Source organism: Osmerus eperlanus, chromosome 24 (genome assembly GCF_963692335.1).
Source record: "Osmerus eperlanus chromosome 24, fOsmEpe2.1, whole genome shotgun sequence".
NCBI classification, from domain to species: domain Eukaryota; kingdom Metazoa; phylum Chordata; class Actinopteri; order Osmeriformes; family Osmeridae; genus Osmerus; species Osmerus eperlanus.
In genome coordinates, this window is record NC_085041.1 from 2,958,925 (window position 1) to 2,971,201 (window position 12,277).

Below are 12,277 nucleotides of genomic sequence, written 5' to 3' on the forward strand. Positions count from 1 at the left end.
ATAACCTTGGCTTCAGCTTAGTGGCCCAAGCATGTCTGTGCTACACAGGATGTCTGGGTTCAAACACTGTACGTCATAGGGTGGGTAACAGGCGGAATATGCGGCTGGTCAGTGCATTGTTGAGGATGAAGAACCACCCCATCAAAGGGATTGTCTTACATGGTGGCACGTGCCAAATCTTAGCTCTGGCCATTTCAAAGGACAGCTGTCTATTATAAATGACCATGCTTTCATTCTACCACTGATGGTATGAAGGGACCAGGATGGCCAAACAGGCTTCATTTTATTTATTTTTAATTAGGCTTCCTCTGGTAACTACACCAGAAGAGCCAGAAGTTTTTTAACTTGTGCTTTGTAGATAAGATCCCGCTTCATCTAGACAGCACATCGGATTTCTTGCATCATTTGTGTAGAAACCCTACCTTTGTTGTAGATGTGTAGGATACATGTCTTTCAAAGCAATATTTAGCAAATTGAATACAAGACAATATGGCTGAATTTAATGTCCACAGTGTCTATGTGTCAATAATGCACATTTCCTTTTGACTGATGATTTTTCAAACCTTATAGGCTTCCAGTTGACATCATGCTGAAGTACCATGCGCAATTTCACCTTGATATGTCAAAAGATGACTGAATTACAGCTGCTTAAACTTTGTCCCAAAGCTGACCAAAGCTAATAGCCTGTCCTTTCTATTCAAAGACTGAACAGTTGATGTGTAGCAGAGGCGATAGAGAGGCTGACATGTAACCACATGCTCTTGAGTTCAAATCTACATTCAGCCTGTTGTTGTTGGCCAAACATGATTTTGCTCTCTTGTTGTCCAACTCTTAAACCTTCTACGATGTATATTTTATGATATATTGCCATTTTGAAGAGGAACCTGCATTGCTGCTTGCAGCTATATTTTATTATTTATTTGTATGTATAGTTTATTCATGGCGCTATTGAATTCATGAATATTAGGCATAGAATAGGCCCCACATGATTGCTTTTATCAACAGTCAAATCTGTTAAACCGTCCTGTAGGCTAGACTAATGGGAGAGCCTTTAGGCCACAGGCTGTATCAGATTAAACATTCCTAGAAGATTATGTGTTGGTGTTTGTATGATACGGATGACGCTGTTATTTCTTGACTTCTTAAAACGCATAATAGTTAGCTTGTCCAGCAGGTTTAGGATGTGAACCATCTATGAACTGTGTGCCGTTCCATCTGAGGTCTGTGCCTGTCCCAATTATGTCCTTACGGGGCAGTGTGCAACAGCTGTGATTTTCTTCTTTCAAACTTCGACAATTCATTTGAATCAGGAACTTGTTGCAGTACTTAGTCTGGGTTACCTTAAGTAGTCTGATTTCTTTCTTAAACACAATTGTAGATTTAGTGTCCATGGTGATTTCAGTCTGTTTAAGGTGTTGTTTTGTAATCACGAAACTGTGTTAAACCCCTCGAGCGCCGTGCTTATGAATTATGCATGAGAGCCTGCTGACACAGACACAGGCGTCGTCGTAGGAAAGTGGAGTTTACAAACTTTGGGACGGGAGCTGAGTCCGGGCAGCAAAGAAACTGAAGGAATTTCGCCGTCAAAACAGGACAGAAAGTTAAAAGTAGCCATTCTCATGTAGGGGGCACTTTTAAGTGTTCTCTCTAACTTTTCGAGAGTTGTTTTTGCGTAACAAACGACTGAGAGGTGAGAAAACATTTTGTCCACCGAGAGTGTTTATGAAAGTTAAAGTAAAGATCTACACCGAGGTGCATATAGATTCACCGGACAGCTTTCTGTCGTCGCATTATTCAGTTCCGATTTCAGTACATTTGTATCGTTTTGGTAACTTTTTTGTCAATCAAAAATGAGCAATAACCCACTGCAGCCAATGCCTGGACAGCAAGTTATCCATGTCGCGCAAGATCTGGATACAGATCTCGAGGCGCTTTTTAATTCGGTTATGAACCCCAAACCGAGTTCATGGAGGAAAAAACTTTTACCGGAGTCCTTTTTCAAGGAACCCGACTCTGGATCTCACTCCCGACAGTCAAGTACTGATTCTGGGAGTCATCCGCCCCGGCTGACTGTGCAGCACGTACGGTCACATTCCTCGCCTGCGTCCCTCCAACTAGGAACGGGAGCCAACCCGACTCCAAGTCCGGTACATCATGCGCATATCCGACACCAATCTTTCGATGTCGCCGAGGAGCTACCCCTGCCTCCTGGATGGGAGATGGCCTACACTTCCAACGGACAAAAGTATTTTCTAAAGTAAGTGTACATTTCATTCTGCTGACCTTTGACATCCCCGTGACGCTTACTTTCAAGGGCTCCGTGGAGTTCTTCAACAAATGTATCAAAAATACAATTTGGACTTGTGCCATTACGTTGCGGGGCCCTAATCAGACGCATTTAAAGGTCAAATAACGACGCGATAGACGGCCTCTGTGTATGTAACTTGAGTGTGAGCCTCAAGAACAATAGATGAGGATCAGTCGTGAACGAGCGCCCCTGTGAGCAGCGGCCTTTCCCTGTTTTTTTTCTGTCTGTCAGCTAAAACCCCCACACTCGCCCACCCTAACTGACGGGTCGAATCCACTACCTAACGCGGTGTATCCTAACACATGTGTGTTTGAGCTGCAAGGCCTGCCGCTATCCCTGCCTGTTAAACAGGAAGACCTTTTCGAAACTTGACAAACACAAACCACATAGTTTGAAGCGCTCTAGGCTATTGTTTATATCTAGGTTAATCCCTTCACTGGAATGATTTAATCGGCATCATTAAAGAATGACAAAGAATGAGCACCTGCCAGGATTATTCTGTAGATCGCCTTGTCAGTTTGGGCTAGGCTACATGATATCAGATCACTTCTCGACCATTGTGACATTGTGCAATAGCAGCCCGAGCAGAGGAGGCGTTAGTGCTTTGTTTCCTCGTCTGAGGATCCGCCAGTGCAGCCAAGCCGTCTGCCCTCAGACCAGGTGGAGATAATCTCCTCTCACGCACAGAGAAGCAGGGGTTCAGGAGGAGATAGGAGATACTGCTGTGTGTGTGGTGTCAATGACCTCTCCACTTCCACCGGGTCTCTGCTCACGACCCAGGTGTATAGAAGTGTCTAAATCCGAAGTATCTACTGTGTGAGCAGATTAGGAACAGCCACGTTCTCCCAGTCTCTCTTATCGCTCTCTTGTCTCTCTTTCTTTCTCTCTGTCTCGCTCTGTCTCTTTCTCGCTCTGTCTCTTTCTCTTTCTCTCTTTCACTCACTCACACACTCACACACACACACCCTTCTCAGTAGCCTGTGTTCCGGTACATCTACTGTAGATAAGGATGTGATTAGCTTATCAGTGGGGACGCTGTATCCGTCCATCTTCGCTGCTGAAGGTGTGACCAACCAGTCTCAATGCTAATGTGTGTTTTAGAGTCCTCACCCTTAGCGAGCGGGGGTGATTACTCCTATTCTTCCCTGCTCTAGGGTCACCCTGCTCACCTGACCGACTGTGTCTGAGCCTGTGTGTGTGTGTGTGTGTGTGTGTGTGTGAGAGAGAGAGAATCCAATACAGAGATACTAGTGTGAGAGGGAGACTGAAGTGGCACTGAGATGCTTGTGTGTGTGTGTGTGTGTGTGTAGGGGGGGGGGGGAATGGGGTCAGCTCTGTAGAGTGTTTTCAGGGGGCAGTAACTATAGAAGGTGTGAGAAAACAGCACCCTAGGGCACGAGCCAACACACACACACACGCACGCACACACACACACACACGCAATGAAACAGTATTTAATCCTACTCAGGTGAAACAATAATCAGGCAAGTTGCAGGGCACCTTGTACGGTGAGGTGAGAGGGGCAGAGAGAGAGAGAGAGAGAGAGAGAGAGAGAGAGAGAGAGAGAGAGAGAGAGAGAGAGAGAGAGAGAGAGAGAGAGAGAGAGAGAGAGAGAGAGAGAGAGAGAGAGAGAGAGAGAGAGAGAGAGAGAGGGAGAGAGGGAGAGAGGGAGAGAGGTGAGAGAAGAAGCTGACAGACCGGGAGGGAGGAAAGAGGAGACGGAGGTGGTGGACGACCGCAAAAACGAGAGGCCGTCTGGGAATGCCCGTGACCAAGGGTTCTATTGAAGGTTCCTCCTTCTCCATCCTGTCCTCCTCCTTCCCACCTCCCCCCTAAGCGTGGGGGAGGGGCAGGCATGGCTCCCCCTGTCTCCTGTCCCCTGGGGGGAAGAAGGGGGGGGGGGTGGTCCTCTGTGTTTCTGTCACCACCAGCAGAGCTGGGAGATCCTGCACTCACCGCACCCTGCAATTAATCTGGCCTGCACCCCCATCCAGTCCCTGAAGCCATTCAGTCATATAGGGGGTGTTAGAACTCGTACTAGAGTTCGAGATTTCTTTCGTAATTTGGACAAGCGTGCGTGTGTGTGTGTGTGTGAGCACGTGCGTCTTCCCAGAAGACTATTATTCTTATATCCTCCCACATGCACACACGCACACTTTCACAAATGCACCCACGCGTTTGAATGTACGATCAGCCTCTTGCATCACAATGACTAGATACATTTCCTGCAATTCCCACTGAAGGGAAGAGGTCAGCAAGCAAGGGGGGCGGGGGGGGGGGACAGGGACCAGTCTGCTCCCAGCTCTTCCCCCAGTTCTCCCATTCCTCCCCCTGGAGACGTGTCCAGACCCATCTGAGCCTTCATTCCTCCCCTTTCCTCCCCCAGCCCCCCATCCCCCTCATTCGGTAATAAGAGATGGTTCCATTGCTCCATAGAAAGTCACTGAGACTTCTGTGTGTGTTTGTGTGTCCACATGCATGTCTGATTGCCTGGGAATGTGTGTGTGTCGTGTGTGTGTGTGTGCGTGCGTGTGTGCGTGACTAGTGTGCGTGTGGAAGAGAGAGGCTGTATGTCTAGCATGCTGCACAAGGCTGTCTCCAAGCCAGCTTGCCAGGGCATGTGTCTGGAGAGCTGGATTCTCCACCTGGGTTGAGGGGCCTTGAGTCAAGGTGCTCTGCCCTTATCCAGTCAGCGTTCTGTGTCCTCAGACGACTTCCCCAGCCTGGGGATCCATACCAGCTCTACCCGGAACGCTTGGATGTGTGTTCCTGTTCAAGATTGGGATTTCTGGCAGCTTTTTCTGTGGACCATCTGTCGGCGATCTTGGAGCCGTTATCGTGAACGTTTTGAGTCTGAAGGAACACAGACCCACAGACAGACGAGGGCCTTGTGCCTCGGTTTTCTAAATGGGCACATGCTGCAGCCAGCCCTGCAGGGTCCTAAAGAGGCCCGGGGCTGATTAAGAACTGCTTCCTGTCTGTGTTTTTACTAGGAGAACGAGAGGCTCTTCTCCGAGAGAAAAGAGTCCGAACAGAAGCACCTTTATAATGCCAGTTGCGGGACAAGCTGCAGATAGTCAGGGCTGCAGAGTTACTTGCTCTGCAGAGTTACAGGGCTGCAGAACCATATTGCTCCGGCGGGTTGCGTGACAGGCAGACATAAACTGTATAAAAGCAATTTAACTACAGGCAGAGCCAGGGTCATGTGGGCAGTAATGAAACCATCAAGGCGGGTGTGTGTGTGTGTCTGTAGCGTGTTCTAAGCTCTCTGTGCTGTACTGTACAGCCTGCACCTTGTTCCAAGCTCTCTGTGCTCTACTGTACAGCCTGCACCGTGTTCTAAGCTCTCTGTGCTCTACTCTACAGCCTGCACCGTGTTCTAAGCTCTCTGTGCTCTACTCTACAGCCTGCACCGTGTTCTAAGCTCTCTGTGCTCTACTGTGCAGCCTGCGGCCTTCTGCTGTCTCCCAGTACAACAGCTGAGGTGCCACCCTGTGCCCCTGTGGCGCCCCTCATCCAGACCCCATACACACAGACACCTAATCCATAGAAACACTGTTATTTATGGGCCATGGGGCTGGATACACTGCCTGCCAGGATGTGTGTGTGTGTGTGTGTGTGTGTGTAGGTGTGACCTTCCCTTGCCAAAAAGCTCCTTGGTGTTGGGAGTCAGGTGGCTGAGCGGTTAGGGAATTGGGCTAGTAATCCGAAGGTTGCTGGTTCGATTCCCGGCTGTGCAAAATGACGTTGTGTCCTTGGGCAAGGCACTTCACCCTACTTGCCTCGGAGAGAATGTCTCTGTACTTACTGTAAGTCGCTCTGGATAAGAGCGTCTGCTAAATGACTAAATGTAAAATGTAATGTGTTAGAGTGGTGTAGCATGTGTGTGTGTCTGTCTATCTGTGCTTCTGAGTGTCTGTGATCAGACTTCTTGTCTCTGTGACTGTCACGGCATCGTTTCCACGCCGACACACAATGACCCCCTTTGACTTTACTCTTAACTATGAAAATGTTCTATTTCTGGATATGGTGTTCTATATTTAAATGCTGTAATTGAATTACATCGGCGATGGTCGCCAATGATTAAATCAGACTTCTGAAGCAAAGTAGCTCAAAGTTCCCCTGTTAGATACAGTGTGTGTGTGTGTGTGTGTGTGTGTTGATACTGACCTTGACCCAGAGGTTTCTTACGGGAAGGCAGCTGTAACCTGTCAGCACAGGAGAGCGGGGGGAGACATACTCCTGTGATCTGCTTCTTATCCACACACACGCACACACACACACACACACACACAAAAGCCTTTGTGCTTTTGTGAGTGTGTTCCAGCTGACTAGGAGAGGCTCTACAGCGGAGGTCTTGGAAGTGGCTGCAGTGTTTAGTCTGACAGGCCTCCTCCTCAGCAGCTTTAGGTACACTGTCCTGTCAGAGCCCTGGACACATGTCTGCCTATGGTGGTTACAATCGTCAATCTCTGTCTTTCTTTCTGTCTCTTGTGCTCTCTCTCTCTCTCTCTCTCTCTCTCTCTCTCTCTCTCTCTCTCTCTCTCTCTCTCTCTCTCTCTCTCTCGTGATCTCTCTCTCTCTCTCTCTCTCGTGATCTCTCTCTCTCTCTCTCCCTCTCTCCCTCTTTCTATCTCTCGCTCGCTCCATCCTCCATGCCGTTTCTCCTCCTGTGTTCTCTCTCCTTCCATCCCGGCACATAAAGTGTATTATCTTTGGCTCATCCATTCTTCATAACAAGTGGCGTGTGTTCCCCTTAGTGTATTTGTCACCGTTTCCCAGTGACGGTGTGTGGATGGGGCCAGCAGTGGACGCGTGTCCTGGGGATGAGATGGCTGTGTATAGTGGCACAGTGGTATTTTCCACAGTCCCCCCCCCCCCCCCCCCCCATCCTCAATAAGCAGCTCAGAGAGATGTTGCCGTCTACAGGATATGGAACTGGTCATTTCCTGTTGTTTGGAGTTTGAAATGGCTAAAGGGGCTCTGCAGGGTTTCACGAAGCGAAAACAATAAACAGGGCCACGCCACTTCAAAGGGCCCTGCGGAGAGGGGGGGGGGGTGGTGGGGGGGGGGGGGAGGGGCGTGGGCACTACACACAGCCTCTCTTTGCATTGTGTTAGGGCCTGCCTGTCTGACTCTGTCTGTCTGTCTTTCGGTCTGACTCTGTCTGTCTGCACATCTGTGAGTGAGTACATTCAAACCATCTCTTATCTTCATACCATGAAATCAACCACATCAAGTCTCACTCAAAAGCTCGCCCTTTGCTATTCTCATTGTTCACTGTTTTGAATACCTTCGAAGGACGAGAGCTCAGAGAACTGTGGTGTTGTTGAAGGGGCCTTGACAGCAGTGAGGTAGACTAAATCAGCCTAATTATCCAGAAAAGCATCTGCATTCCTCGCCACTTCAAAAGGGCCATGTGGGAACACAGACACCCAGGTTCTGGGATCGTGAATGTGCTCCTCTCCAGTGTGGGGCCTACTTGATATGGCAGGCCTGGAGACAGAGTTTGTTGTTTTCAAAGTAGAGACTGTTTATCCTTAAACAGAGATGTGAAGGGAGTGGAGCGAGGCCCAGGCCGGCGCAGCTCTCGGGGTGTTTCATCATGTCCGCCACGGATGAGTGCGTGTTTACGTTTGGGCCTGAGGATCATGGCTTCCGGTAAGCCTGCCGGTCCTGTGGACGGTAAATGTGTGGCCCTTTTATTGACGTTTTTTTCCTGCCCTGGGTGGTAGCCAGTTAAAGGCCGAGCTCTTACTGTGGAGAAGTGTCTGTACACAAAACACACACACACACGTGCACTCCAACATGTACACACTCACTGATTGACTGCCCCCCTGCCCAACTCTGCCCCCACTTTCCCTCCCTCCCTCCCTCCCTACCTCCCTCTCTCTCTCTCTCTCTCTCTCTCTCTCTCTCTCTCTCTCTCTCTCTCTCTCTCTCTCTCTCTCTCTCTCTCTCTCTCTCTCTCTCTCTCTCTCTCTCTCTCTCTCTCTCTCTCTCTCTCTCTCTCTCTCTCTCTCTCTCTCTCTCTCCCCCCCCCCCCCCTCTCTCTCTCTCTCTCTCCCCCTCTCCCTCCCTCCCCTCCCTCCAGTGTAGCCTATTCATGGGCTATGGAATGTGAGCAGCAGCTATGTGGGTGTATTGTTCCCAGGGCAGTGGAGGCTTTAGCTGCCCCAGCCTCTAGCTGGGGTGCGGGACTGGAATGTGCAGGGTGTCCCATCTGTGAATGACACTGCATTCCTCAGGTGACCGGCTTCTGGAGTGAATGGAGCTGGTCACTCTTTCACCACCCTGCACCACCCACTGACCAGCCCAGTGGGAAACTGCCATGATGCCTCTACACCTGACGTTATGTCACAACAAACGATAAATACATGAAATAAATAAGTAGTTTTAGGGAACAATGTCTGTGTGAGTGTGTGTGTTTATATTTGTGTTTCTCAGTGACTCTCTCAGGCTAACACCCACCATTCACTACCATTCACTCACTGCTCACACCACACACACACACCCCATGTTGCAACCTCTATGAAACATCGTCCTCCTCCTCTGCCTTTTGGCTCAGTGTTATACGGCCGTGGTATCTAAGTTTGTTTGTATAAAAAAATATATCTATATGTATATAAATACTTGAAGGATTCGAACCCAAGCCCCCGCGTTAAGGCCTTAACCCACACGGTACACACACTATACCGCTGAGCTACCAGGGCGCCGCGGAGAGGGAGTTTTGACAGCACCATCAGTCATCTGACTGGTATTATTATAATCTGCTCAGTTCAGTGGAATACTGGATGGAGGGAGGAAGAGGGATGGAGGGAGGGAAGAGGGATGGAGGGAGGGAAGAGGGATGGAGGGAGGGAAGAGGGATGGAGGGAGGGAAGAGGGAGGTGGAACAGAGATTTGTTTTTGTCCTTTTTGTGGTGGGAAAAAAAAGTACAGAGTAGAATAGAAGGTTTACAGTGGCTCAGGACAGGCTGTTCACTCAGGGGCCCTACTCAATGGTCTCACACACACACACACACACACACACACACACACACACACACAAAGATATGCTTCATGCCAACATATTCATTGTAAAACAGTGTGTCGACGGAGGGGGTATGGGTTGGGGCAGGGGTGGGAGGTGGGAGGGGCTTGGAGGAGGTTGTTGTGAGTGGAAGCCAGAGTTGATTCCCATGTCTGCTGTTGGGTTGTCAACAATGCTTTCTTTGTCCTGGCGGCATTAGGCCAATATCAGCCTACTGGTTTCACTATAGGCCACTGGACAGAGAGGGAGAAGAGGGAGAGAAGGGAGAGAGGGAGAGAGGGAGAGAGGAGAGAGGGAGAGAGGGGGAGAGGGAGAGAGGGGGAGAAGGAGATAGAGGGAGATACAGGAGAGGGGGAGAGGGAGATAGAGGAAAGAGGGGAGAGAGGGGAGAGAGGGGTGTTTGTCTGTTGTTGAGTGTAGGGTTGGAAACATGTAGGATGGGGGTCTTCAACCCTGTTCCTGGAGAGCTGCCTGCCTGTAGGTTTGTGCTCCAACCACACTTATTTGACCTGATTCTACACTAGTGACCTGATCAACCAGCTCATTATTAGAATCAGGTGTGCTAGATTAGTGTTGGAGTGAAAACCTACAGGCAGGTGGATGTCCAGGGGCAGGGACAACCCATGTGACCTGGGGGCCAGGAGTCGACTTGGGAGGGGCCAACTCCCCCCCCCCCCCCACCTCCCCCCTCCCTCAGCCTAACTTAACTGATGGGGGGGGGGGGGAGCGGAAGGTTAGTTGATCCAAGAATGTGAACGTGGTAACACTGGTTGTCACGGTAACATGGAAAATGCCTCCCTCCTCTCCCTCCCTCAGCGTGCCACAACACCACAGCATTCCGGGTTCAGCATTCCGACTCTCCTCCCTTCCTTTCCCCCTCCCCTCCTATTGAGGTTGCCCGGCAACAGACTCAGGCAAGATGGCCTCCCTGGGCCTGGCCAATCAGTAGATTCGGTGACCTGGAGAGGAAGAAGTGTTAGTTTGGACGTGAGCTCAGCGAGGCTGTAGAGTGAGGTCGCTGTTGCTGGAACACCGACTCATCCAGAGTTTCATTCCTTACGTCTGTCTCATATTTCTCATTCCTCACTCGCTCTGTCTCAATCTGTTCATCAGCATCCCATCAGTGCCCCCTCTCTCCGCTGTCCTACGCCTTGAACACACACACACACACGTACACACACAGGTCATTGAACTGTGTGTGGCGTCTTTGAATATGGAACTCTTAGATATTCATGAGGTCATTCAGTGTTATCTGGAGGATCTTTGAGGCAGACTCCCAGATAGAGAGAGAGAGAGAGAGAGAGAGAGAGAGAGAGAGATGATAGGGAGAGGAGGAGAGATGGGACCCACCCAGTCCACAGTTGGAGCAGTTCCCATGCTGGCTGGGGGCCAGCCAGTCCAGTGTGACGGTGCCTGAATGATGCGTTTGTCTCCTTTCCTCTGAAGTGTTCCGGGAGCGAGATGCCCGCACGGATCTGCCCTTTGATTGGTCAGACGGAGGGCAAGGGAGCATATGTGGTGTAACTGTCTGGAAGCAGAGTGACAGACCGACAGGCAGACAGACAGACAAGCACAGAGAACTTCTCATTCAATAGACAGTCAGTAGTCCCATCCCTCCCCTCCCTCCCTCCCTACCATCCCTCCCATTCCTCCCTCCCTCCCAACTCCTCCACATGCAGTGTTCTAAAGACCTGTGACCATTCAAACAGAGGCCTGTGTGATGGGTGGAGTGAGGTGGGTGGACAACTCACCCTCACAACTCAGTCATTCTCTACTGTGCTGGTAAGAGGTTTACTTACTCTCACGGCTCACTTCCTTGTTGTGTTTGTCGTGAGTGTGCTTTGTGTGTGTGTGTATGAGTATGCCTTTAACTAGTCAAGCCAATCAGCTGCAGGGCTATAGTTAGATATCTCTAACAGCTGCCATGATAGTGCCTTCCCCCTCTCTCTCTCTACACACACACACACACACACACACACACACACACACACACACACACCCACACACACACCCACACACACCAGTTGTCCTAACTAGTAACCAGAGGAGCCTCCAGTGGGCCTGAGGAACAGCTGAAGAACGCCCCCCGGGGGAACGCAGCATCCAGCCAGCTCCCCAGCACGCTGGACCCTGCTCCCGTGCCGAGCACACCCCTCCTCCAGACCACCTTGCTGCGCGAGAGGCTGGTCCCGTGGCGAGGCCTTGCAATGACGCCTCGTCGGGACAGGGTCTCCTCCAGTGCTTGTGTGCGGGCTTGTGTTGGCGCTCGTTTGGTTTCATCGACCAGATCTTGAGGAGCCACGAGAGCATACGATGAACAACAGGCAGGTCCCGGCCCTGGAGACTGTGTCCAGTCAGCCCCGGTGGAGCAGGTGGTTGGGTGATCAGCAGCCCTGACTGGGAGGTGGCACCTGGGCTTTAGCTCAGCCGGTTGGCGCATGGCAACCCACACGTCTGACCTACGGGCTCAGCTTCTCTTGTGGCACGTCCTCGGTGCCAGCCTTGCCCGCCCCAGCATGTCTGGGTGCCTGTGGTCGCATCCTGCCAGAGCTCCCTCCCCTGGCTGGCACTGACCAATAGCGAGGCCTATAATTAGCTGCCCGCACTTTCCACTTCCTCTCTGGTCTCTAATTGCTGCCTACATTCCCAGGGAGCCCCCCTGTCGTGAAGTGCAGCGCTCCACCACGGGCCTCAAGGAGCAGCTGGGCCCAGACAGCTTAGAGGAACGGAGGACGTCCTGCTCTAGAATGGTGGGCTGTGTCCTACTTCAGTCATTCACACAGCCATTGTGTTATAGTGAAGGGGAATTCCCCAGTAACCGGAGCGGACTCTGGTTGGCTGTGATAGGGTAACCCTATCTCCGGGACCGCCCCTCTGGTCAGTGTGTTACTGCGCTAACCACAGGGCTCAGCCCCAATCTCACCACAGACAGCAAT

General features: G+C 50.8%; 1 protein-coding gene across 1 annotated transcript in view; it reads left to right on the forward strand.

Annotated features, from left to right (window-relative positions):
* The first annotated feature begins 1,223 nt into the window (after window positions 1-1,223).
* Window positions 1,224-12,277, forward strand: part of wwtr1 (WW domain containing transcription regulator 1) — an 11,789-nt gene continuing 735 nt past the window's right edge. Inside the window, 1 exon segment of the mRNA XM_062450102.1 lies at window positions 1,224-2,260. Within this exon segment, the coding sequence (XP_062306086.1) occupies window positions 1,851-2,260 (410 nt within the window). The 5' untranslated portion in view covers window positions 1,224-1,850.